Genomic DNA, 26,571 nt, shown 5'->3' on the forward strand with positions numbered 1-26,571 from the left:
TTAACCCTCGCGAGAAAAGAATCTCGCAACACGTTCACCAGAAGTCTTGAAAACGTCCCAAGTAACGACTGACTTGACCTTGGCAACGATTCGGTACAGGTAAATTATTCCGCTTCGGTGTAAAATTGGGGTCAAGTAGTCGGCATAGTTCGGAAGAACAGCACCTGTTGTGACCTGAGGGAATTGGACAGAAGCTGAAGCTGTTGCTGGGATTACCGCTAACTGAAAGGTCGTGCGGGTCGCAAGAAGAGGTGCGTTCATTGTGGCAATTGGAATAATTGCCGGTCTTGGTGCATCAATTAATCGAACCACCCCCGAGGTAGGGGACATGCCAGAGTTTCTCAAGCAGCCAGTCCAAAGAGAGGTTAACAAAAGGATGAAGAAAACCATTGACCAAGAGTAAGCCTTAGACCTAGGAAGTGATTTTCCCTTAGTAACAATTACTGGGATTGGAGTCTGACCATCAATCAATGAGCCATTCATGGCTGAGGCATTACGTTCAGCGGTCTCGTGTACAAATGTTGAAGTTGCAGGATCGGACGTGACAATACCTGCCAGATTGAGGCTGTTTTCTTGTCCTTCAAAAGCCATGACAGATGGCTGGCTAGTTTGAATTTCCTGACCGGGCATTGTGGAAGATGTTAAAAGTGCTTCCTCGATTTCTGCCTTAACGCTTTCAACTAACTCTTCTCGGAGTTCGGCCTTGATACTTCCAACCAACTCTTCTCGGAGCTCGACCTTGATGCTCTCGACCAACTCTTCTCGGAGCTCCGTCTTGATCTCTTCGGTGAATTCGGCTTTGGTATCGGCTTTAGCGCTTTCGAGTCTAGATCGGATGGTCGCCTTCATGAGCGCAATTTCAGACTCGTCTGATTTAAATAAAGAGGCTATGGATGGTGCGTCGCAGGCGAGGGTACGGGTGCGAACCGGAGTTACTGATTCCTCTTCTAACTCAAAAAGGCCTTCTTGATCAGTTACGTTTGAGGGTGAAAACTCCGCAAAATGGGCCCTGAGCCTCGAACTTTTACTCATTCCTGCAAGACGAATGACATCAGCAGAGTGATTTTTCTTCCACTCTTTATGAGCATTTTGCTCTTTAACAAGTAGCTCTGCTGTCTCCGCCAACTGTTTCTCTGCCAGCTTCGCCTTCTTATCGGTCTGCCCAAGGATAGTCTTCACAGATTCAATCTCTGTTTGAAGCTTGGTCAAATCGTTTCGCATTAGTTTGGTGGCAGATTGGACTTCAAGGACCGAGTTTTTGGCAACACCAAGTTCACCTCTCAGTTTTTTCTCTTCCAACTCAGCAGCATTAGCAGATTTTTTGGCTTCCAAAACAAATTTTCGGAGAGAAGCTTCACTAGTAGAAGCTTCAGCTTTAAGTCGCTGAACCATCTCATCCTTCTCCTTGACCATTTCCTGGTGTTGATTTTGTACAAGGCACAACTTATTCTGGTGACCTTCAATCGCCGCATTCTTCTTCTGGATAATGTATTGATGGGTTTGTTGGATAGAGAGCAGCTTTTCCTCGTGGTCTTTGTGAATCTTCGTGATATCGGCCTCAAGCGTGGTGATCTTATTTTGATAAATGGTCTTCTCGGATTCAAGATTTTCGATTGACGTGCGAAGCTGTTGAATCAACTTCGCAGAATTGGAGGAATTGAATTCGAGGAGAGCTTGGTTAGCGGCGGTTATGGTCTGGTCTTTGGCTTCGATAGCTTGCGAGCGTTCAGCATTGGCATTGGTGAGGTCATTCTTGACTCTGTTAAGCTCTTCCTGGAGTAATTGAATGTTTTGATTCAAACCATCAACGGTGGCAGCTTTTTGGGTGGTTTCATGAAATTCTGGCTTCATTCTCTCGATCTCCGCCATGATGGAGTTAAGTTCGGCCTGTTTCTCCCGTTCTTTTTGCTCAGAATGATTGAGCTGTTGTCTGGTATCGTTCAGTTGCTGTTCAAGTTGGTCTCGCTCACTGGTGAGTGACTGAATCGCTTCATCAGAAATATCTTGTGCTCTAGCATCATCAAGTTCCTTTTGTAATTGGTCTCGCTCCTTGGTGAGAAACTTAATCGCTTCATCAGAAATATCTTGTGCTCTAACATCTTCAAGTTCCTGGCTGAGCTGGTCTCGCTCCTCGATGAGTTCGTCTACCTGGACGTCTAACTTCTTACACTCACTCTCACGTTCATCGAAAGCCTCTGTGAGTTCGTTGTATTCTCCTTGTAAAGTGTCCATATCGCTTTTGTGGCACATTTTCTCAGCATCCAACACGTCTTGAAGGGCTTGGATTTTATGCTCCTTGGCTTGATCCTCGCTCTCGAGATCATTGATTCTCTCCTTTAGATCATCGATTTCCTTCTTTAGCTTCTCGTTATCTTGAATCATTCGACGATTGAAGGTGTTCAATGTTTTCTTTTCGGTGGTCAGACGTGCGATCGTGGAGTTGCTCTCAGGGGTGTTCTGAGAAGCTGGATCAGTCAAACTTGCTCCTTTGCTAGTATAACCAAGAAGCTCATTGATCTCCTTTGTCTTCTCCATTTTCTGCTTCTCTAATTCGCGAACCTCTGTTTTGAGATCGACGATTTCAGCCTCAAGCATGTCACATCTTTCTTTGCTATCCTTCTTGTGGGCTTTGAAATCCTCGTCAAGAGCTACGAGCTGAAACTTCAGCGCGTCTTCGTCGATTCTTTTGCCGCCATTGAATGAAATTCCGAATATCTTCGATGAATGGAATTTATTGTTCCCATCCGCAGATACTGGAAGCCGTTAGCACAGCTCACATAAAGATTTTGAATACCAGATATCATACCGGTTCCGTACATTCCCGCGCCGAATATTACCGCTTCTTTCTTCTCCGCTGGTTCGGTTCGTACAACTCCTTGACTACCTTGCTGTGGGGTGACCACACCAGGCTCTGCAATTTATTAGCGTAATTCACATAGAGAATTTAAAAAAGAACATCGTACCAGAACCGAGGCAATCTCCCATCTCCGTGTCTACGGGCGGTTGAGTTGCGGGACCCTTGTTAGAAGCTGGTCTCTGGGTGAGCATATGGCTCAAAGACGGCTGTTGTGGAACTTTTTTCTTCCTCGGGTCGAAAAGAGCAGGCTTGACGCCTGGGGCTAAGTTGTCGAGACTGTTCTTGGACATATTTGAAACTGTCCGTAGAATCAATTAGCAAACTGTGCAGAGCATTTGGGCGCCGAAGATAGATTGGATGAATTACATTCCGATCTTCAACTTGGAAAATTGTGTATCTGTAAAGAAGATGAAAGCCGTGAAGGTTGATAGTTTGGAAGTTTTTGTGCTTGGAAAATCTCCTCTATTAATGGAGTTAATTAGCAAAGCGCACGCCGAATGATATGTGGCCGTTGATAGATTGAGAAACTTACGTGTAACGGCGATCTGTTCAGTCGATGCAGTTTCTAAAGATTTAATAGTTTTAAAAACTTGAAAAAAACAGTTTTGGTCTTTTGTAAAGATCTTTGATGAATATGAAGGTTATGGTTGTGTTTCGTACAGTTGGAAGAGTGATGGGGTTGTTGAGGTGGTCGAAATTTGAAGGTCCTTGAGTGTATATTTCCAATCTTGATTGTGCGCGCTAGTGAGATTGTAGGTGAATTCTCACTTCTCACTGACGGTTTATCACGGCATAATCAGAAAGGCTGTGAATGGAGAAACTTGCTCATTTTGTTGACACCGTCGCATAGTGAATGTTTTTCAATGTGGGGCTCAGACAACTTCATTTCCACGACAACACTTGCAACTACGGCAGCCTTGACTCATTTCACTTTTAGAAAAGAAAACAGAAAGGACTTAGATTGCAAACTTCGGATGTCAGTACAATTCTATGATTGTATTTATTATATGATATTGCGAGATTAGACGAATGTCTAGTGGGAGGGAGTGAGACACTCGCTTAATGTTCCAAGTTTGCTAGATCTTTTGACCCACAATTCTATGCTACTAGAAACGATATCAAAGTGGAATGGAAACAAGCTGTTTGAATTAATGACCAGCAGATTAATCGCAGGCGAACAATTTTTAGAAAGTGTACAGGTAGATATGGCATGTAGTAACGCCAGGGTATCCAATAGTCCGGACTGCAGTCTAATAATATAAGATTTAAATGTCTAAAAGCAATTAGAAATTTGAAAATAGTTCAGTGTTCTAATTAAATTCAAGATCTGAGATGATCTGATGGCACTTCATTACGCTACAGCTACAGAGATTCCGATGCCGGAGAGAAAACGGTACTGGCTTATCAATATCTGAGGGTGAATTTCTCCAGGTGCGCGAGCACACCTCGGCAGTCAGCTATTCTAGGGTTATAATTGCTTTTCGGAAAGATCATGACAATATTCAGGTAACCAATCAAGAGACTTTGATCTTCAAAAGAATCATATACGACTGACTACCTCGGTATCTAGTTAATATCAATAAATGACTGCGAAAGCCGAGCAAGTGTTAAACGTTGATCTTTCAAAGCACAGATGCGGATATCCATGTTCAAAGTGTGGACGCTTTCGGGGGCTATTGCTTTTTCTCGCCTTGTAATGTAAAATTTATTGGTCTTTGAGTGGTGACTTGTAGTCTACAGCTTGTAATCCAATTTCAAATCATTCCAAGTGTAGTGATGCCTTTTATTCATAGGTATGGTTTCACCCTCGTCAAAGAATCTCTTCGGGAAAGATACCAGCGCTCTTCACCGTTCTTCAGGGCATACTTGAAAGAGATTTAGTGCTGTCAAAACTATATTTCAACGACCATTCATGACGTCATAAGCAATGTCATTATTAACTAGTATGCTTTGTCCACCGCTCTTCTAGGAATCAGATTTGGGTTCCCATTTTGATAACTGATGTTGTGATTACATCCATTAACTTAATTCTATCCTTGGTATTGTACTGACCTGTGCGAATAGTTTGATTATTTTATTACTAACTCCAGCTTTCTCAAGCCGAGTATTATCAATTATTTTGACTTGTTGATAAGCATACTTTAAATTCTGGGACTCGTGATCATTTAACTACCTGCCTATCATCTATTGCAATCTGAACGTAGGTGCATGAGCCTTGATTATATAACCAGATAAAAGATTACAGAGATACTGACACCATCATTAGAATGAATCCCCGTCGTCTAAAGTCCCAATCAGCTTCCCTACCTTGAAGTGTTTCCCTGTAGTGACAGAATCCATGGTTGACAAAGTGATTCTTTTGTAATTGTCATAAATTCTATAATATCTTTATTATATATTAAATAAATCGTTTTTAAAGTATTAATATAATTAATCTAAATCTTCATATTTTATAAAACTTATTCTAATCAATAAGTTCTTAGTGAATTTTTTGAATTCTAAAAGATTGATTAAAAGTTTTGGTTTAAAATAATAATTATCTATTAAATAAAAAGCTTCTAAATTTTACTTGTTTTTCAACCCTTCCCCCTTTCTTTCTCTTTTTTTCCTTCTAAATTGATTTCCTATTAGATTTCAATAAAATAATAGAAAAGTTCTTTTAAGTATTTCAATTAGAATCTATTAAGGATTACTAATCTTTCTATTATATTTTTATTTATTGAATTCAAATTTATTTATATATAAATTTAAATCAGATCATATTCTTGTTTATATAATATATTCTGTATTGTATAGTATAGTGATATAACTTGTAATTTTACTTAAAAGCTTTTTTGTAGGTTTCCTTTATATAATATAATTTACTAAAAGGACTCTATTCCCTTTTAAACTTTCAGCTAATATCTTCTATTCATTTCTTAGTTTCTATACTCATTCCTTTTTTCCTTTTTAACTCTTATTTATCTTTTTAACTTTCTATGTATATATCTTTTTATTCATTTTTCTCTTAATTCTAATATTCAAAAATCTTGAAAGCTCTAAGGCCTTTCAAGGTTCTCATTTTCTTTTTTTTAATTAAAATTCAATAATAAACAGATTACAAAAAGAATCGATTTAATTTGTCAATAACAAAAAGCTCTATTTATCACTAACAAATATATATATTAATATTGTAATATACGAAATAGAAATTTGTATAGGGATTTATATTGAATTTATCTTCGTCCGGAATATTAACTTTGTCATTACTGGGTTTGTGCAAATACCTAGCCTTGAGAATAAACCCCACATTGAGCTCTGCGAATGGACATTCGGGCACTGTATCTCAGGCTAGTAAAGAAACTGAAAGAATACATTCAAACAGGAACTATTGGCTTCGATAAATTCATTTTGATTTACAAATATTGAGCTAGAGATCAATCCCATCATAAGAACGTTTTTTGAGGGCACATCTTGAGTAAGGGCCTATTATATTGATGGTACTGCCGGATACCTAGATTGCTGCTAGGCATTGGATCAAAATAATGAGACAGAGACCATGAAATCAGAAGGTTTCAAGCCGTCTATGACTCCAAAGAAGAAATGATTAAGCTTTAGAGTTAAGATTTTGGCATTATAGTTAAATCACCATAGAATCTTGTATACGGTTTAGCTTTTCTTTCTCACATGGAACATACCTATCTCCAATATCTATCTCCATAGAACTATAGCACGAATGTTCACTCGCTAACAAGGCTTGAAGGTCGGTAATCATTGTCGCCGCATCGAATGCCAAGCTTACTTCATCTTCAGGCATACTAACTACATCACGTTGTGACTATTGGATATCGAATTGCCAATTTGACTTGCATGGTTCTCTTTCTATCAAAACCCAAGATCGCCTCTTCAAATTCGTGATTGGAGCTACGATTCAGCTGTTGATTTGCATGTTTCTCTCACTTGGTGGCCCTATAATGCGAGTCATTTACCGCACCACCGGATCTGTGACCCCGATAAGACTCTTTTATTGTTGTACAGCCCATTCTCACAATGCCCTCTACAAATCGCGGTATCGCCTATCACTATACTGTCAGTCTTGCCACAATTAGTGCAGCCTGCTATTCCACACCATCAACTTCTAGTCCCGCGAAAGGTATGCCCCAGCGAATAGCTATTCATTCATATGGCGGTGGCTATGTTCTTAGTAGTTATCGATCCGTAGACAGCGGATAGAAACTCGGAGTTCTTTTCAAGCATCTAAAAACTTTTATTCGATAAGTACAATATCGTCTTGTGGTTGAGAAGATAGCATGTGTTACAGCTGTTCTGTCCCTGTGGTGGCAGAATCCATGGTTAACGAAGTAATCCTTTCGTAATTACTATAAATTCTATAATATCTTTATTATATATTAAATAAATCGTTTTTAAAATATTAATACAATTAATCTGATTGTTATATATAACAAAAGTTTTTTATTTTAAAAATACTTTATCATTTTTAATGAAATTTATCACCTCTTTTTATATTTAAATTCAAATATTATTATTTTTTATTATATCTGAAATATATATTTATATATAGATTGGTTATTATATTTTGAATTATATATTTATATAAAAATTTGAGAGTATATAAATTAAGATCTTATATGAATCACAAAATTATAAATAAAAAATATATAAAAATAATATTATAAGTTTTATAATTAGTTTATCTCTATTTCTCCTTATTCCTTTTTATCTCTAAGATTATAATATCTTTATTATCAAATTTCTAGATTATACATTTATTTGATTTCTTTTCTATATTTCAATATGATTACTTCTTCTTTGTTTGATATCTGGGATTATTAGAGTATTCTTTTAAATCTTTTTATTCTTTTGAATTGAACTTCTATTTCGATTATTTCGATTAAATACTCTAAATAAAGAAAGCTTTAATAAATTATAACTTTTTTTTATTATATTATAATAATAAAAATATATTATCCTCTAATTTCTCCCTACTCTTTTCAAATACAAATTATTATATTCCCTTTATATATATTTCCCTTTATTTTCAAGAGGCTCTTCATTAATACTATCTTATTCACCAATACTCTCTTATTCATTAATACTATTCTATTTATTAATATTATTCTATTTATTAATACTAAATTATTTATTAATACTCTTTTATTTATTAATATTTTTTTATTTCTTAATATTTAATAAATCCTTGGTTTTTAGATTACTTCCCTTGAGATTATAAATAGATTAGAATTATAATAATAAAATCCTTGATAAAATTAGTATCACTTTTATTAGACTTGATATTATACTTAATCCTTGAATATTCATATTATTAATATTAAAAAAAGACAATAACTCTATTTTAATAGAATATATAATATTTCTCTAAATACCTTGATATTGTTAATCTTTGAAATCAAATATTAAATCTCTATTTTGCTTAAATATTTTTATAGGATATTAGATTAAATAAAATCTAATTTCTTTTAGTATAAAACTTATTTCTTAAAAAGCTTATAGAGCTTTGATTTTGATATCTTCTTTTCTTTAGTATTATAAGTCTTTTTTTATTGTTTTATTTATTTTATATAATAGTAATATAAATAGTATTCATAAACTATAAATTCTCAAAATTATTTAAATTAAGGAATTCATTTAGAATATTATTTTGAATATACTATTGAAGAATAAATAATAATACTTTCCAATTATAGAAATTGTCTTGCTTTTATATACACTTCAATTAATTTTGTATATAAATTTAGAAATATATAAATATATTAGAATTATAATTATCTTTAAAATATTAAACTAGATATCCTTTTATTATATCAAAAATCGTTTTGAAATTCATTATTATTCTTTTTCTATATCTAGATATTATTATATTTGATATTAAAGTAATAAATAATCTATTAATAATGATTATATAAGTCAAAGGATTTTGTTGTTCAAATTAATTCCTTTGAATTAAAATTTGAGATAGAATTCTATTATATTTTATTAAGATAATAGAAAACCATAATATATTAAATATAACTTCGTTTAATAATTTTTGAATAAATTGATAATATAAATAATATTAAATTATTATTTGAAGGAGTATTTAATACTTTTAAATATATTTAGGGTTATTATTATTCTGTATCCATATTCTAATATCTATTTCAATTTTATTAATACTTTCTTAATAATACTTTTACTTATATTTAATATCCCTAATTTACAAAAATAAATAAATAAAAATAAATAAAAATAAATAAAAACAAGTAAAAACAAATTTAAAAAAAATCAGTTTTTATATTCTTGGAAATCTTTTTGTATTATAGTAAAACTAATATTATTAATTTCTATAGCTTTTTTTAATATTTATTATAATAACCTAGTGTTCCTTTTTATAATAATAGTTTATTTTATATATTATATTATATTCTATAGAACTATATATTTTAATATATATTTATATAAAAGAAATAAAGACCTACTATTAAAACAAATAGTTAATATTATTTCTATAGTTTTTTATAATACCTCAATTACTAAGAATTGAAATTAGAGATTTATTTTAATTATTTAAACTACTTGTTATATAAACCTTATAAATATTACTTAAAGTATAAGATTTGTTTAAATATTAATATAAAACTTAATCTCTTTTAACAAAAGCTTTATATAAAATTAATTTAATAATTCGATATCTAAATTTAATAAACAATTTCTATTTACTCAAATTACAAATTCTTTTTTTATTAAATAAAATTCTTTTTAGTTTATATTTAAAAATAAGTATTTTAAACTTCTTAATACTTTTTTTAACCTTAGACTTTTTATTAATAATAAATTTTCTTATTTCAATATTTTTAATTGTTTTATTATTATATTAGCCTCTTATATTATTTATATAATCTTTAGATTCAATAAAGAAGGAAAATAGAGCAAAAAAGTTTTAATAAAATAAAATAAAGGAGTTTTGATAAAATGAAATAAAAGATTACTTTTGAAAACATTTTGAAAAGTAAAGAAAAAAAGAATCTAGTTTATAAATCGAAGTATTCTGAAGTCCTTATAAAACTTCTTGATTTATTATATTTTTTGATTATTTAATAATCTCTACTCTTTTTAATTTAACAAATTTCTATAAATATTATTTTTATATTAATATTATAAGATCTTTTATATTATTCAAAAAAATTAAAATACTTTATATATAATCTTAAGTCTTTCAATAAATAAAAATATTAATAGTATTATTATAATAAAATAAAGAGTTATATATATCAAAAAAAGTAATTATAATTATAATCTTTTTATTATAATATTATTTCAAATTAGAAAAAGAAAATATTTGTATAAAGAATTCCAAAATTCTATTTATAAAATAAATAAAATAAATATAATTATATAATTCAGTATATTATTTGTATTCTCTTTGCTTTTTAATATTAATCAAGATTAGTATTTACAACTAATCACTATTTCTCAAGCCTCTTTATAATAAAAACTTATTCTTTCTTTTAGTTTAATTTATATTTCAAATATTAATTTAATTAAATCAAAACAATTAAAAAACACTTATATTTCCTATCTAAAATTATATTTTTTAAAAGATTAAAAATATTATTGTCACGGAAATCACCGTCTTATGTAACACTACGTGATTGAGCATAGTACTTCTCTAAAATACCTATTTATATGATTACAAAACACTCTTTTATTATTAATATTAATAAACTCTATTAATCTAATTAAGCAATTCTATTATCTAATTCAGATATATAAGATAAATATAATTCTTATAATCATATCTCAAGTCAATCTAGTTTATTATTATTATATATATTTATTTCCTAATCAAAGTAATCAAATGATATAGTTATTCTTTATAATAATTATAAGTCTGATTAGTATTTAAACTATATATATATATATATATATATCTTTTAATTTACTTCAAATATAAAATATCCTTTTATATTTAATTTTATTATAATTTGTTATATTAAAATACAACTTCTCAAAAGTTATTTGATTAATTATCTATAAATATTAATTAAAATGGTTTTTATATTTATAATATCTTTATATATTGAAAGATATCTAGAAGAATATTAAATTATTTAAAGACAAGATTATTCTGATTACTCTAATTGAAATTAGAGAATCCTTAAAAGATAATGAAAATTTTTATTAGATAATCTCTATCTATAAGAAAGACTAGTTTATTAAGAATCTATTTGAACTTATTAAGATTTTAGAACTTATAAATAAATACAATATAATTAATCAAGTAAAATATAAGTAAAATCTTATTATACATCAAAATAAATTTAAATAAGATTAAGAAGGAGATATTTAAATGAATTTTATTCCTTTATTTACTTTTTATATTTTTTAGAATATTTCTATAAAGTATTTAATATTATAAGAAGAATATTATAATAAAAGAAATAAATATAATACTATATATAAATTGTATCAGAATATCTATAAATGGATTACTGAAATAATAAATATTTCTTATTCTATAGAATTAATAATTGAAAACAATGAATTTAAAGCCTTACTATTCAAAGCAATTATTCAAAAACTATAGAATAAGCTTATATCTATAATTACAATAGAAAAATCAATTATTATATAGGAATATCGAAATATTCTTTAATAAGCAACTTTAGATTGAATTAATTCTATTAAATAATATAACAAATAGATTAAAGTTTATACGAGTATAAAATCTTATTATATTAAGATTGAGAATAATTTAATGATTATTAACTTTTTATAGATTATAAATATATGAATACTTTTTATATAGGCTAGTACTATATTTATTTAGATTGAGATTAATAATCAACTTGGAATCCCTAATTACTTTTTAAAGCAATTTGAAGATATTTTTAATGAATTAATTTATCAAGATTCTTTAATATCAAAAGGCAAGGATATATTCTCAATAATCAATTTTCAAACCAAGCAAAACCCAGGTAATCCATAAGGAAAAGAGAATATATAAAAAAGAGAATAATTTAAGAAGAATAATAATCAATATTATTGTTCTTATAAGTTAGAGTTTGATTAGAAAAATGGAAAAGCTGATTCCAGATATTATTCTAAAATCTATTAATTAATAGAGCTAATTCTTATAAACAAATATAGCTCTAGGAACTTATTTACTTTAACTAAGAATGAATATAATAATATATGAAAAAGAATCAAGGATAATCGATAATCAAATATATAAAAGAATTGGGAATAAAAAGAATGAATTAATTTAAAGAGCAGGATTTCTTAATTATTAGATCTTAGAAATCCAAAAGCAAAAACAATAGTCTGTATTATTCAAAATCAATCTAACTATAGAATATATAATATATTATTAGGATTACTTTATTTATTCTCTAATAGCATTATACTTGATAATAATAATACTATGTATTTTATTAATAATATATATCTTTTTTATAATTAGATTATATTAAAGTAGGGATCATAAGATTTTAAGTTGTCGGATAAGGTACTCGGACAATTAAAAATATTCTATAAAGATCTCAGAATTCAAAAAATGATTTGATTCTTTTTGATATCATTTATATCCCTGGATTTCATATTAATATCATCTCGAAAACAAAACTTATAAAAACAGGAATATGGTTTTTAGGAATAAATTTTATTTTACGAAAGAATAATCTTGAGAATAATTATATTATTACTCAATATATTTATAAAGATAATCTCTTATTCTTAAAATACAAACTACTTTCCTTTTATTTACTTTCCTTAAACTTTATACTAATAAATCCATATATTCTTATATATTCCATACTCAATATAAAGATTACATATCCATTCTATAAATCAAAAGATTCACCCAAACTTTAAAAAGATTCTATAAAACTATAATATAAAAGATTAGAATATTTAGAAAAAGAAGTTCTTAAACATTTTATTCTTGTAATAAGAAATATAAAGATAAAAGGACTTACTAAAATTGAATATATAGATTGTATATATATATATACTAAGCAAATAATATTATAAGCTCCTAGTGAATATTAATCACTTTATTCTTTTTATAAGATATAATAAGATTTATTTGATTTTCTATATATATATATAAAAGTATTCTGGCTTCTAATAATCAAAAATATATATAATAGAAAGATCTTTAGTTTTCTATTATATTAAAAGATGTATTTTGAGGTCTTCGAGATAATTCAAAACTTTCTTATTTGAATATTCCGAAAATATAGTTTTTCAATAATCTATATTAAGCAAGATAATAATACCTTAGTTATCAGGATTATAGGAAACATTGTATTTGAGAAATGAATTAAAATCGAAGATATAAAACTAGAGTTATTATTATTTAATATATATAAATCAAATGAAGGATTAGAATAAATAGGATAAAAAATAATTACTAAATAAATCAAAATATAGATATCCTTAGGGATATTAGATTTATTATAAATCGAGATAATATAAATTACTATTTATTTATATAATATTAGTTCTTTCAAAGCTTAATTATTTAAATTATTAAATAAAGTATTAAATACTTGATTCTATAAATATCTCTAATTATCTGCTTTATTAGTTATAGATCATTTAATTATTGATTTATACTTAAATTGGAGTAGGATTTATTGATATAGATATAGAGTATATTCATTAAATAAAGAATAAGAATTAGATATAAATAAAAAGATATATAAAACTAATCCTAAAGTTAATATTAAATATCTTATTAAATATATATTAAATTTATTAATCTATTATATCTGGATTTCTAAGCTTAAGAGAATTATTATTACTCGAAATATCATTTTCTTTAAAGAAAGAATATATAAAATAAATCTTTTAAATAAAACCATTAATATTCACATAGATCAAGAGTTACAGTAATTTATACTAACTTTTGATATTCAACAAATAATCAATATTAACAGAATTATTATTAATCAAAAAAACAATATAATGATTTTAATATATATTATTATTGAAACTAATAATACTATTATATATATTATAAATATATCTCAAAAAGAATAGAATTTGGGAATATATTTAGAGAATAAAAATATACTATTGAATTTCAAAAGTAATAGTACATATAAGGTTTTGTATTCTGAAAAAGTTTTAGAAATAGAAAACCAAATTTCAATTCAAGAATAAACTAATCAAACAAAGGAATTTATATATTCTATTCTAATAATATAGAGTAATTATAATAATTAATTAGAAAATATAGAATATAAATATATTAATAGTATTATTCAAATTATATATAGAAAGTATAAAAGTAATTTAGATATTTGTTCTACTAATACTATAGACTTATATATAATTAAAGAAATAATATTACTAGAAAGATTATCTCCTTTAATATATATAATTGATTAATTCAAGAAAAATCAAATTTCACTATTTCCTAATTAAGTATTCAAAAGACAAAGGATTATAAGAATCGAAATTCTTTATTCAACTCTTAATCCAAATGAATATTAATCCTTTGATTTTAATCAATCAACTCCTGATATTAATATATTTATGAATTACTAATATCTCATTTAACAATAAAAAAGATTATAGAATAAAATGTTATTATATAATTAGATATTTATTGATATTTTTATTATAAATATATTACAAAAAGATAATTCATATATTAAAGATTTTCATACTATATTTTAGTTTAGTTATTCAAATATAAATGAACAAAAAAAACAGTATTCATTTATTATTATATATAATATAATCATTTTTATTATATAAATAAAAACCAGTCTATTTAATACTTTGAGAAAGGATTATTTAAAAAAACTATTCAAACTATATCTCTTAGGATTACCCAAATTACTATAGTATTATTATTATCTCAAAGATTACTTTTTAGGAAAATAATTTAAATATAAATATAAGATTAAAATAAACAATCTGAAAGATTATAAAATCTAATATAAAATAAATACTAAAGATATACTAATTGCTTTTATTTTATTATAATAAATATTTATATATAAATATAATAAATAAAAATTCCTTAACAAATATAAAGCTAGATTAATTATTTATAATAATCTTCAAGCTAAAGATATAATTGAATTAATTTATATTACTATATTCATTAAAAGATCATTTAGAATTGTTATAGTTTTAATAATAAAATATAATTTGGAGATAAAGCAATTTGATATTATAAATATATTTATTAATATTCAAAAAGATTTATTAGATATACCTATAGTTTACTATTTATTTAATAGATTTAAAAAACCAAATAAGTATATGATACTTAATTGTATATTATATAATCTCTGAGATTCTTCTACTATTTAGTTTAAAAATTTTAGTAAAATATTAAAAAACCTAGATTTAAATTAATATAAAAAGAAACCCTATCTTTTCACAAATCCAGATTAAATTGTTTTAGTATTATTCTTTATAAATAATATATAAATTATATATTACCACAAAAATATATTTATAGCTGATAATATTATCTTTAATATTAAAATAACCTATAAATTAAGAAATCTAAATAATATAAAGTGGTTTTTGGGTATTTAAATCATTTGCAATTAAAAGATAAGAAAACTATGGTTAATATATAATATATATATTAAAAAGATTATAAAGAAATTTAATCTCAATAAGAGTAATTTATATATTCCGTTATTTATTATAGAATTTATAAAATTCGATGGATAAATAATTATTATATTTATATAAATATATTAAGAAAAGATAGAATTAGTATTATATATAGTAATTATAATTAAAGTAAATATAGCTTTTATAATATTCCAGTTTAATCACTTTTTAATTAATTTATTTTTAGATTATATAAAAGCAATTGATTATTATATTTAGTATTTCTGGAATATAAGATATTATATAATTGAATATTATAGAGAACAAATTCTACAGCTATTGTTATTTTTAGATACCTTATTTGCTAATAATAAGAAATCAAGAAGATTATTTTAAGAATTTCTAATATCCCTATTTAAAAAACTAATAGTATAAAAAACTTCTAGATAAAATATAATAATTATATTAATAATAGAAACTGAATTATTAATAATTAAGTATATATCAAAAGAAATATTAATAATATTTCATTTCCTTAAGGAAATCAATTTTATAATTAAATAGTTAGTTATAATCTTTTATAATAATCAATAAACTATTAGATTAATTATTAATAAAAATAAAAGAATTATTATTAAGCTAAAATATATTAATATATAGAATATATAATTATATTAAGAATATATAAAAAGTAGTTTTTATTTTATTTATTTATTTATTATAAAAATAATAATAAATAGATTAACTAAGAATTTATTATAATAAAAGTTTAATTATTTTATATTTCTATTAAATCTTTAAAATATAAATATAAGGATTAAGAAGATTAAATAAATCATAATAAATATAACTTTAATTACTTTTGATAAGATTATAATAATATTATATTAAATAATAACTATAATAATCAAATAATATTATTAAGATTTATATAATATATTTACTTTCAAAAGCTTACTTTTTTGTAGTAAATTCAATCTCAAACTATAACAAATCAAACTATCTTTTCTTTTTAACAAGTTTATTACCAAAATCAATTATATTCTTATTACTAATAATATAATACTCATTATCCAAATTACTATTATTCTTGATTTCAAATATAACCTTTTTATCTTTATTTACAAAAACTATTAATCCTTTAGTATCCTTAGTAAATTGAAATCTTATTTTTATAATAAAAAGAGTTTTTGTATTAATCTTTATATGTTTTATAGTTAAAGATTGAGAGAAAAGAAGTAGATCTTTATTTCTTAGTTGAAAAAAGAGATAATAATTTTTTGATTAAAGAAGAATATATAAATGATTAAAATAATTTAGTAATAGAAGAAGAAATACTTTATATTAATAATAAAAGCAAATCAAAATTAAGGAATTCATTATCCTCTTTTTCTATTATTAGTATAACTAATATTATAATATAAGTAGACTTCTTATTTGGAATTGTTTTTTAAAAATTTGTGTTAGTTTAGTATAATAAGTGATTAAGGCTCTTATAAATATTTATTCTCTTAGATAGTATTATATAATTAGAGTCTTAAAGCTTTATTAAACAAATGACTAGAGGTTATAAAAACACTGGAAAAGATAAATATTGATATATCTAATACTTTTAATATCTAAAAGAAAAACTTTGCTTTTTTTTAAAACACTTTCTATAATCCTTATAGTAATTAAACAAAAAGAATTGAATACACTTTATATAAGGTATATAATTCTTATTACCTTTATTTCTTATATTCCATATAATAGTTTTTGATTAATCTTTATAGATTAATACTTTTTTAAAGATAGATTTAGACTTAGGGATTGAAAACTCAGAATAGAAAAAAGAAAATGAAGTTTTAGAATTCTTATTATATAAGAAAAGCTTATCAAAATCAGAAATATAAATAAAAAAAACAAATGAATCCTTATAATCTATAAACGAGATAACGATATAGTTGATTTTATTATTAAACAAATAAAACATTTTCTGTTTATTATTATATATCGTTCTCAAGGAATCCTTAATATATTCAAATATATCAAAACTAAATGATTTTTGTATAAATAATCTTTTTCTAAATCGATCTAAGCAAATAATAATAAAAAAATATAATTTAATATTATTATATAGTTCATTCAACAAACTAGAGAATCTATTACTTTCAAATAGAGTAATAGGAAATTCCAAAAAGGGAAAACTGCGAAGGGATTATATATAACCATTTATATATATCAATCAAAATCTAAAAGAATTATTTAATAACAAAAAATTTATAAAATAATAGAAATATAATTCTTTTAAAAAATAATTTTCGAATTAAAAAAGGTATAACGAAAACTAAATAAAAATGATTCAAAAACTAAGCTTAAAAGATAGAAAATATCTTTATCTTATACTTATATTAATCAATTATTATATTTAAAAGTTTCTATAACCCTCAAATTCTATTAATTTCTATTAACACTATAGAAACACTATATAAAATCATCTTTCAAATTAAATCCTAAAAACATTTGTTTAATTTAAATAAATAATAATATAGAATTAATTTATATATAAAAAACCGATTTATTAAATTACTCACTCAAGGATCTATATTCATTTTAGTAATTATTTATATTCACATATTAGCTTTTCATTTGTTTTATTATAAAACTTATATATCTTATATACCTTAATCTCCTTTGTTTATAAATATACCTATTCAGTAGATCAAATTTATAGCAATTATCCAGAAAATATATTTATTAATATTTGTAACACTTATTGCCTATCAATTTTCCTTTGTTTACTTTGTAGATCACTTAATACAATTATCAAAATATTAATTAATCTAGAGGGTGTATTACAGAAATCATTATTTTATATAACATTATATAATTGAGTATAATATTTCTCTAAAGTATCTATTTATATAATTACAAAACACTCTTTTATTATTAATATTAATAAGCTCTATTAATCTAATTAAGCAACTCCATTACCTGATTCAGGTATATAAGATAGATATGATTCTTATAATTATACCTCAAATCAATCTAGTTTATTATTATTATATATACCTACTTCCTAATCAAGGTGACCAAGTGACATAGCTATCCTCCGTGATAATTATAATAATCAAAAAGTATTAGTAATAAAGCTTCTAATAAATATTACAAAAATATAAATAAATATTTATTTAATTTCTATTCTATTTATAAATAAAAAAGATAATAGAATTTTCCCTCTAATATATATACAATATATAAAATCAAAGAGAATATAAGAATTAAAATCATTTATTATATTAATAAACTAAAAAAATCTTTATTATATTAAAATGCAAATGAAAATAATCGAAAAGTATTGGAAAAAAAAAAGAAAAAAAAATTCTTGATTTAATAAAAATAAAAAAATAGATATTAGATTATAATATTTATTAATTTATTTATTAACTTTTAATAATTTTAAACCTAATTTAAAAGCAAATAAACTTATTCTAAATAAAGTTGATTTATTTAATCCTTTAATTGAAATTGATAGTAATATCGATTTGTAGTTTGAAATGAGTAAATAGGAGGAAGACAATAATCTTTTTGATTTTGAGATTATTAATAATAATAATAGGAATAAGTTTAATAATAATAATTATCTAAATAAAAAAGAGGAAGAGAAAGAGATAAATAAAGAGAAGAAAAAAGAAAAAGATAGTAAAATAAAAATAGATATTAATGATTTCAATAAAAAGGAAATAAAACGATTAAAAAAAGAAATAGGATTCGAGATTTCTAATAAATGAAAAGAGCATATCAATAATGACATTTAGAAAAGGTTAAATAAGATAGATCATTTTTTTATAGGTTTTTAAGCTTTAATAATCTAAATTAATAATAAAATAGGTTATAATATGAATTCATAATTTTCTATATTAAAAGGATTATTGGAGCAAAGTATATTATAGATTGAAAACTACTTTACAGACTTTAATCTTTAGTATACTATTATTAGGTTATAATTAGATAATTTGTTAAAAGATAAAATCAATTGTTAATAATAATTTTTGTTTTTAGATTTAATAATCTTTTTTATTTGTATTTTTTATTTATATTTTTTATTTACATTTTTTATTTACATTTTTTATTTGTATTTTTTATTTGCGTTTTTTACTTATATTTTTTTATTTATTAAACAAATATTTTGAAATCCTTATTAATATACTTAGATACTCTAAGAAATTATTATATTAATTATTTAATTATTTATAAAAAGCTATTTAATGGAATCTCTTTATATAAACCCTAGAAAAGTTAAATCAATTAATGAACTAACTAAGTTCTAATTGTTTTTCTTTTTTTAGTCTATATAAATAATAAGTTTATTTATAGAAAGAGTATAAATATAATACAAAACAATACAGATTCTAGTAATTAAAGCAAGCTATAATTCAGAGAAGTAAGAATATATGAAATTTACTTTTTTTTCTAGAAGAGAATAAGAATTCTGAAGAGTATACTAAGTTCTATATATTTTTTCAAAGTATAATATAAAAAAACTGAACAATTATTTTTATTTATAATTTTCAAAATAAAAGGGATATACAGTAATAATAATAATAATAGTAATAATAATAATAATATTACTACCAATTATAATATAAATTCGAAAATTATCTATATAGGTATTATTATAATAAAACATAACCTTTAAGAATTATCAAAAAACATATCAATAAAAAGTATTATATTAATATATAAATAAACAAAAATAATTAAAATACTTATTTTTTTAAATTAAAGAAAGTATATAGTTATTAAAAATATTCAATTAACAAATTAATTAATTAAACTATCTTTTATAGATATAATCGAAAGAAGTAGTTTTTTAGTATTTATATTATTAATAGTAATAATTGATATTTAAAAGAGATATCTAGTTTTAATATAAATAATGAAGAAGATAATAATATTATTTGGGGGTATATAAAGAATGAAGTTAAAAGAATATTAAATGAAATTTAGGTAATAAAGGACTTTTTAAATAAAAGAAAGGGGGAAGATATAAGAAAGTAATAAATTAAACTAAATATAGATCTAGAGTTTATAATTCGAGAATTAAATTATATATAATATAATTCAAATAAAAATCTAAATAATGATAATATGAATGATAGTAATGAATCTAATAATAACAATAAATTGAATCAAATAAACTAAAGTAATTTAAGTATTTCTATTCTATTTAATAATAAACTAACCTTCAATAAATACTAAAATACTAATTAATTAAATTATATTCGAAATACAAATTATACATATTAAATAACAAAAGATAATTGAATTTATTATAAAATATAGGGATTATATTACTAATACCTTTAATCCTCTTTCAAGTATTTAGAGAAAGAATATATAGTTTCAAAACAAAATAGATTTATAATCTAAATGAATTAATTACTATATTAAAAGCTATATAATCTATATTGGAAGTAAGAATACAAACAATTCCTATAGCTATAGATTATATAAGGAATTTAGATAGTATAAAAAAACGAATAAGAGAGGAAAGAAATGTTCAAGAAAGTAATATCTTTTCTTTTCTTTAAAGAAAAGATTAAATATATAATTCAGGTTTTCTAAGGCTAAGTATCTAACAACTTATAAGATTAGTTTTGATAAAATCGAAAATTGAAATAAGAATAAAGAATAAGAAAATATCTTTAATAATAATTTATATTAGAATTACTATAGGAAGAAGCTTGGTCTATTTCAGAAATAAGATGTTCTTATATTCTATCTTTATAAATTAATATTAATTAGAAATATAATAAAAGATATAGCTTTAATATTATTATAAAATAATATTTAGATAACTAAAATTAATAATTATTATATATACTTTATTATTCTATTTAATTTCAATCTTTCTTCAAATAAGTGAGTGAAAAAGCAAAACTTTTTATTATCTTATTTAATATTAGAACTAAAAAAAATTAATGATTGAGATTTTTTTTTATAATTTATAATAAATAAAATACTGATTTTAGATAAGAGTATTTATAGTCTAAATAAATATAATAGTTTTAAGTATTAGTTATATAACTTCTTTATAAAAAAGTTGTTTATATTATATATATAGATTATTATTATATTTAAGAATAGTTTTAAAAAAACTGAGGCTATGGGATTAAAGAAACCTAATAATATATATTACCTATATTATTATTATATGATCTATAATATTCGCAAATCTAATAATAGTTTTTATTATATTCTATATACTATAGTTCAATTATAAAATAGGGGTCTAGAATTAAGGAATAATATTTGATTTTAATTAAAAGAATAAGAAGAAATATAAATAAATAAGATAGTAAAAGATAAATATTAAGAGTTTATATATAATTTTATATTATTCAAATTTGAGTTAATTTATTTTATAAAGAATATTAGGATTGATATAATATATTATATTTTATAGAATATAATATAGAATCTTTATTTTTTATAAGAAGATAGATAGTTTAATCTGGATAATAAGAAATTCTATAAGAAAAGAATTAAAGAGTTAAAAAAGAAGTAGAAATAATAAGAAGATAAGGTATTATTATTAATATTAAAAAAGGAAATTCTTTATTATATAGAGTAAGGAATATGATTATATTATAGGTATTAGATTCAGAAGATATTGAATATAATTTAGAGAATCAAAGAAAGAATAAATTAAATAAGAAAATGTTTTTAGTATTATATATTATATCAAAAAAAAAATAATACCAATTAGATATTATTCAAGAAAAGGTAAGATATATAATTCCCTTGTAATTTGAATAAGATATTAAATATATAAATAAATATTAAAAGGGATATAAAGCTATAGAATAAAAGGAGTTCCTGATATAGAATAAAATTATTCTTTTAGCAAATCTATTAGGATTTGAATTCTATTTGAAGAACTTTATTTTATTAAAAGATATATATATTTTATATTATAAAAGATTGATATTGAAAAAAGATATAGATAATCTCAAATAAAAATCAAGAGAATTTATATAAATGTTTTAAGAATTATATTATTAAAATAAAAAAGATTATATAAAAGTATATAAAATCAATTAATACTTTTTGCTTTATTTAAATATAAAAATCTAATTTCTTAAATTTTTATTTATATATAAATAAAAAAATTCTAATATAGAATAGTAATACAAATTAGAGATTTAGATTTAAAATAAATGTTTTGGGTATAATTAATAGAAAGATATATTAATATTTATAAAAGTATAATAATTAATATAATTGATATAAATAAGGCTTTATTGAATTAATTAATACAAATAGAATATATAAATTACTTACTAGAATTTAAGAGTTACTATAAATAGAAAAAAAGCTATCTAAAGTAAGATCTAAAATTCCTAATAATATTTAGAATATCTTTTAATATAAATCTAAGTTATATACAACTTAATCTAATTAAATAATATTTTAAAAAGAAAGATTTAAAATAATAGCTAATTAATAAGAATTCTATAAAGCTCTTCAAAAAAGTAAGGATTAATATTAATATAACAATAGAAATGAAAATTAAATAAAGTATTTTAATAAAGAATTATAATGATTCATATATATAGTAATATTTAGAAGAAAAAATCAGGGAGCGATATAAAAGGATACAAATTATTATATAAAACTATAATTAGAAAGAGATTATAATAATATAGGAATTTTGCTTTATACAAAAATATAGGAAATAGAACTTTTTAATAATTAATAGATCTATTAATAAAAGATTTAATAAATTGAAAACTATAAAATTGAGAGAAATAAAAAATATCATCAAAAGAATAAAAATAATAAGAAATTGTAAAAGTTATCGAAATAAATTTATAATATTGATTTTATAGAATAAGCTTTATTTTGATTAGAAAATAGAAAATACCTTATATTACAATAATATTACTTTTATATTTATTTATAATTGGATTTCAAAACAATCAATTTTATAACTATATTTTCATTTTTTCCATCAAAATTCAATAATAAATAGGTTGCAAAAAGAACCAATTTAATTTGTTAGTAATAAAAAGCTCTATTTATTATTAACAAATATATATATTAATATTATAATATACAAAATAGAAATTTGTATAGGGGTTTATATTGAATTTCTCTTCGTCCGGAATATTAACTTTGCCACCACAGGGTATTGGATGGCTTGATAGTATACCCCTACGTTTGCAACGACTCAATGTTCTACTCGAAGATATTATTTCATCTAGCAAATTTACAAGTACTCAAGTTTTCTTGAAAATAACACGCGATCTCACTCGCAGTGAGGGGAAAGGAATTTTGTCTTTACCAAGAGCCGGAGTTCTCTGGAGCCTATGAATAGATTTGGTGCCTAACGGAATGATATTGAACAGCCATCAAAACGACAAGACAGGTTACATGTTAGGGTTAATTCTAGAATGTAGTGCAAGTCGATTTTTACTTTCAGGGTAAAACAGAAACCATCTATGAGTTCCCAGCAGGAAAAAGTTCAGAATTCCAGATACTCGTTTCATTTCAACTGGCACCTTGGAAGTATTGTACGATCAACATATGGAGTTTGCCAAAGCGATGAAGTAATAATACGGTACAAAGATAGGATTTTGAACTTTGAAGATCTACAATGCACCACATGATATTTTAGGTGCGGTGACAATTCTAGGTTCCATGAAGGAAGCGGAAGATGCTCTGGAAAAGCAGTCAAGTTCGTTGAACCCTAGGGTGGACAAAGACGATGACCGTGATTGAGATAGGGCCGTAATTTCATATCGAATGATACTTCCTACGGCGCACCATTATTCTTTTATGACTCTTTTTCTACTGCGTAATTTGAGGAGAATGTATAGCAGTCAACATTCTTGGTTGTGGTGCTGTTTTGATGTCCGATTACTGCTCAATGCACGAGCTCGTACTTTCTTCCGGGTGTGTGTTTCGCCTCCACGGCAGGGTAGTGCTCATACGAAGATCAGTGGAGCATCGTTTTCTTCTAATCGATTTCAACTGTTACCTGATTGATTGAGTATACAATACAAAGTGATGAACTATTATCATGAGGGCAAGACCACAACCCCTCATGGCAAGCTTCGCTCCAATGTAGATGGTTTTGAATCTCTTTTAAATTCAGTCTTAATTGTCGAGAATCAACCGTATCATAGGATTAGTTTCTTAAGAGAACATCTTTGCTTTGGTAGTTGTGTATTTGAATTGGAAAAAAGGCGCAGGTTGGAAGTAAGGTTATGTGATGTTGTTTTGAGTGACTTGGAGTTGGTGTGGCTTGAGTGTGGCTTTAACGTGGTCATTGCCCCTGGAGCTAGACAGCTTCAACACCCAAAATTAAATTTAGCGCAAGGCTACAGATAAATAACAAGCGAGGTTAACTTTCCATCTCCAATTGCCTCGCCTTAGAGCATCTTTCAAAGCTATCTTTAATATCAACATGCCAAGTTCTACAAATATGGATATCCCAACTAGGAAGCGTAAAGAACGCGATGGCGACTCTGCGAATGCCGGCACAAAAAGTGATGACGACGATTCGATCAATGGAGCGCATTTGGAAACAGAACCCACCCCGAAACGACAGAGGACGGTAGAACCTAAACCAGTGCAGATTGAGGATGAGGAGGAGTTGAAAAATGGAATGGAAGACCTTGAAGTTGAAAATGAAGACTTGCAACTTGTGGTCCCTCGAGAAAAGGCACCAATGGAAGGTTACGACGATCTATACCTTGACACCATCAATCGCAATGTCTTAGACTTCGATTTCGAAAAGCTCTGTTCGATTTCCCTTTCAAATATCAACGTATACGCTTGTTTAGTATGCGGGAAATACTATCAGGGTCGGGGGACAAAATCTCATGCCTACTTCCATGCTCTTGAGGTAGGACATCACGTATTCATCAATATGCAAACACAGAAGGTCTACGTTCTACCAGAAGGATACGAGGTTAAAAATAAGAGTTTGGACGACATAAAGTTTGTATCTGATCCTACATACACAAGAGAGCAGGTTATGGCTATGGATCGTGAGGCCAAATCTTCTTGGACTCTATCTGGTAAAGAATATATACCAGGTTTTGTCGGTATGAACAATATCAAGGACAACGACTATTTTAATGTGGTAATACAAGCACTTTCTCATGTGCCGCCTCTTCGAAATTTCTTTTTATTGGAGGACTTTCACAACAAGGCGGAACTCATAAAACGAGTATCGATTTTATTCCGAAAGATATGGAATCCAAGAGCCTTCAAATCTCATGTCTCTCCCCACGAACTTCTTCAAGAGATATCCCTCAAATCAAACAAGAAGTTCAATCTAACCACCCAATCCGACCCTGTCGATTTCCTCTCCTGGTTCCTCAACAACCTACATCTCGCACTTGGGGGTTCCAAAACTAAACCTGGCTCTTCAATAATACAGAAGATATTCCAAGGAAAGCTGAAAGTCGAATCTCAAGCTATTACCGCCAAAGCCGATGCTGGTGATCGATTACGATTTGAAGATGCAGATGTCAAAACTGATGTTAGTAGATTCATGCTACTTACATTAGATTTACCTCCAGCGCCATTATTTCAAGACGAATTAGAACGAAACATCATCCCTCAAATTCCTCTGACCAGTATCCTCGCAAAATACGATGGTCTAAAAGCGCAAGAACATCTCAATATGCGTAAACGTTACCGATTACTCCATCCACTACCAACCTTTCTCCTCTTTCACATAAAACGATTCTCGCATAACAAGTTCGTCGATGAACGCAATCCAACAATTGTGACTTTCGACGCGCGCAATCTCGATATGTCGCCGTATATTGAACCCGACATGAAACATGCTAGACCCGGAGAACCAATATGGTACGATTTAGTTGCGAATATAGTACATGAAGCAGTCAGAGGGCGAGAAGATAGTGTAGAAGGAGAATCGGAAAAGAGGAGCTGGAAAGTGCAACTGAGAGATAAGGCGACGGGAGAGTGGAAGGTGGTGCAGGACCTATTTGTGGAAGGAGGGCAAAGAGAATTTTTGCATTTAGGAGAGAGTTACTTGCAGGTTTGGGAGAAGCGAAGAGAAGTTGTTGGGAAAGGGAAGGGCAAAGCTAATTGAGGGGGATTCAAAA

The 26,571-nt window shown here is 25.3% G+C and overlaps 4 protein-coding genes across 4 annotated transcripts; 2 read left to right on the forward strand and 2 right to left on the reverse strand.

Annotated features, from left to right (window-relative positions):
- On the reverse strand, positions 1-3,147 carry Bfra_011804 (uncharacterized protein; the record flags this gene model as incomplete). The annotated part of the gene is made up of 3 exons (XM_037342130.1): positions 1-2,753; positions 2,807-2,911; positions 2,964-3,147. 3 exons carry the CDS (start codon positions 3,145-3,147, stop codon positions 1-3), a joined length of 3,042 nt encoding a protein of 1,013 aa, XP_037187788.1.
- Positions 3,148-3,219: 72 nt separating this feature from the next.
- Positions 3,220-3,705, reverse strand: Bfra_011805 (uncharacterized protein; the record flags this gene model as incomplete). The annotated part of the gene is made up of 4 exons (XM_037342131.1): positions 3,220-3,254; positions 3,390-3,422; positions 3,448-3,598; positions 3,679-3,705. 4 exons carry the CDS (start codon positions 3,703-3,705, stop codon positions 3,220-3,222), a joined length of 246 nt encoding a protein of 81 aa, XP_037187789.1.
- A 3,181-nt stretch (positions 3,706-6,886) lies between these two features.
- On the forward strand, positions 6,887-7,069 carry Bfra_011806 (uncharacterized protein; the record flags this gene model as incomplete). Its single annotated transcript, XM_037342132.1, has 1 exon — positions 6,887-7,069. One exon carries the CDS (start codon positions 6,887-6,889, stop codon positions 7,067-7,069), a length of 183 nt encoding a protein of 60 aa, XP_037187790.1.
- A 17,827-nt stretch (positions 7,070-24,896) lies between these two features.
- Bfra_011807 (putative u4 tri-snrnp-associated protein) lies at positions 24,897-26,558 on the forward strand (the record flags this gene model as incomplete). Its single annotated transcript, XM_037342133.1, has 1 exon — positions 24,897-26,558. One exon carries the CDS (start codon positions 24,897-24,899, stop codon positions 26,556-26,558), a length of 1,662 nt encoding a protein of 553 aa, XP_037187791.1.
- Between the last annotated feature and the right edge of the window lie 13 nt (positions 26,559-26,571).

The sequence above is a fragment of the Botrytis fragariae genome (genome assembly GCF_013461495.1).
Source record: "Botrytis fragariae strain BVB16 chromosome Unknown tig00000255, whole genome shotgun sequence".
NCBI classification, from domain to species: Eukaryota; Fungi; Ascomycota; class Leotiomycetes; order Helotiales; family Sclerotiniaceae; genus Botrytis; species Botrytis fragariae.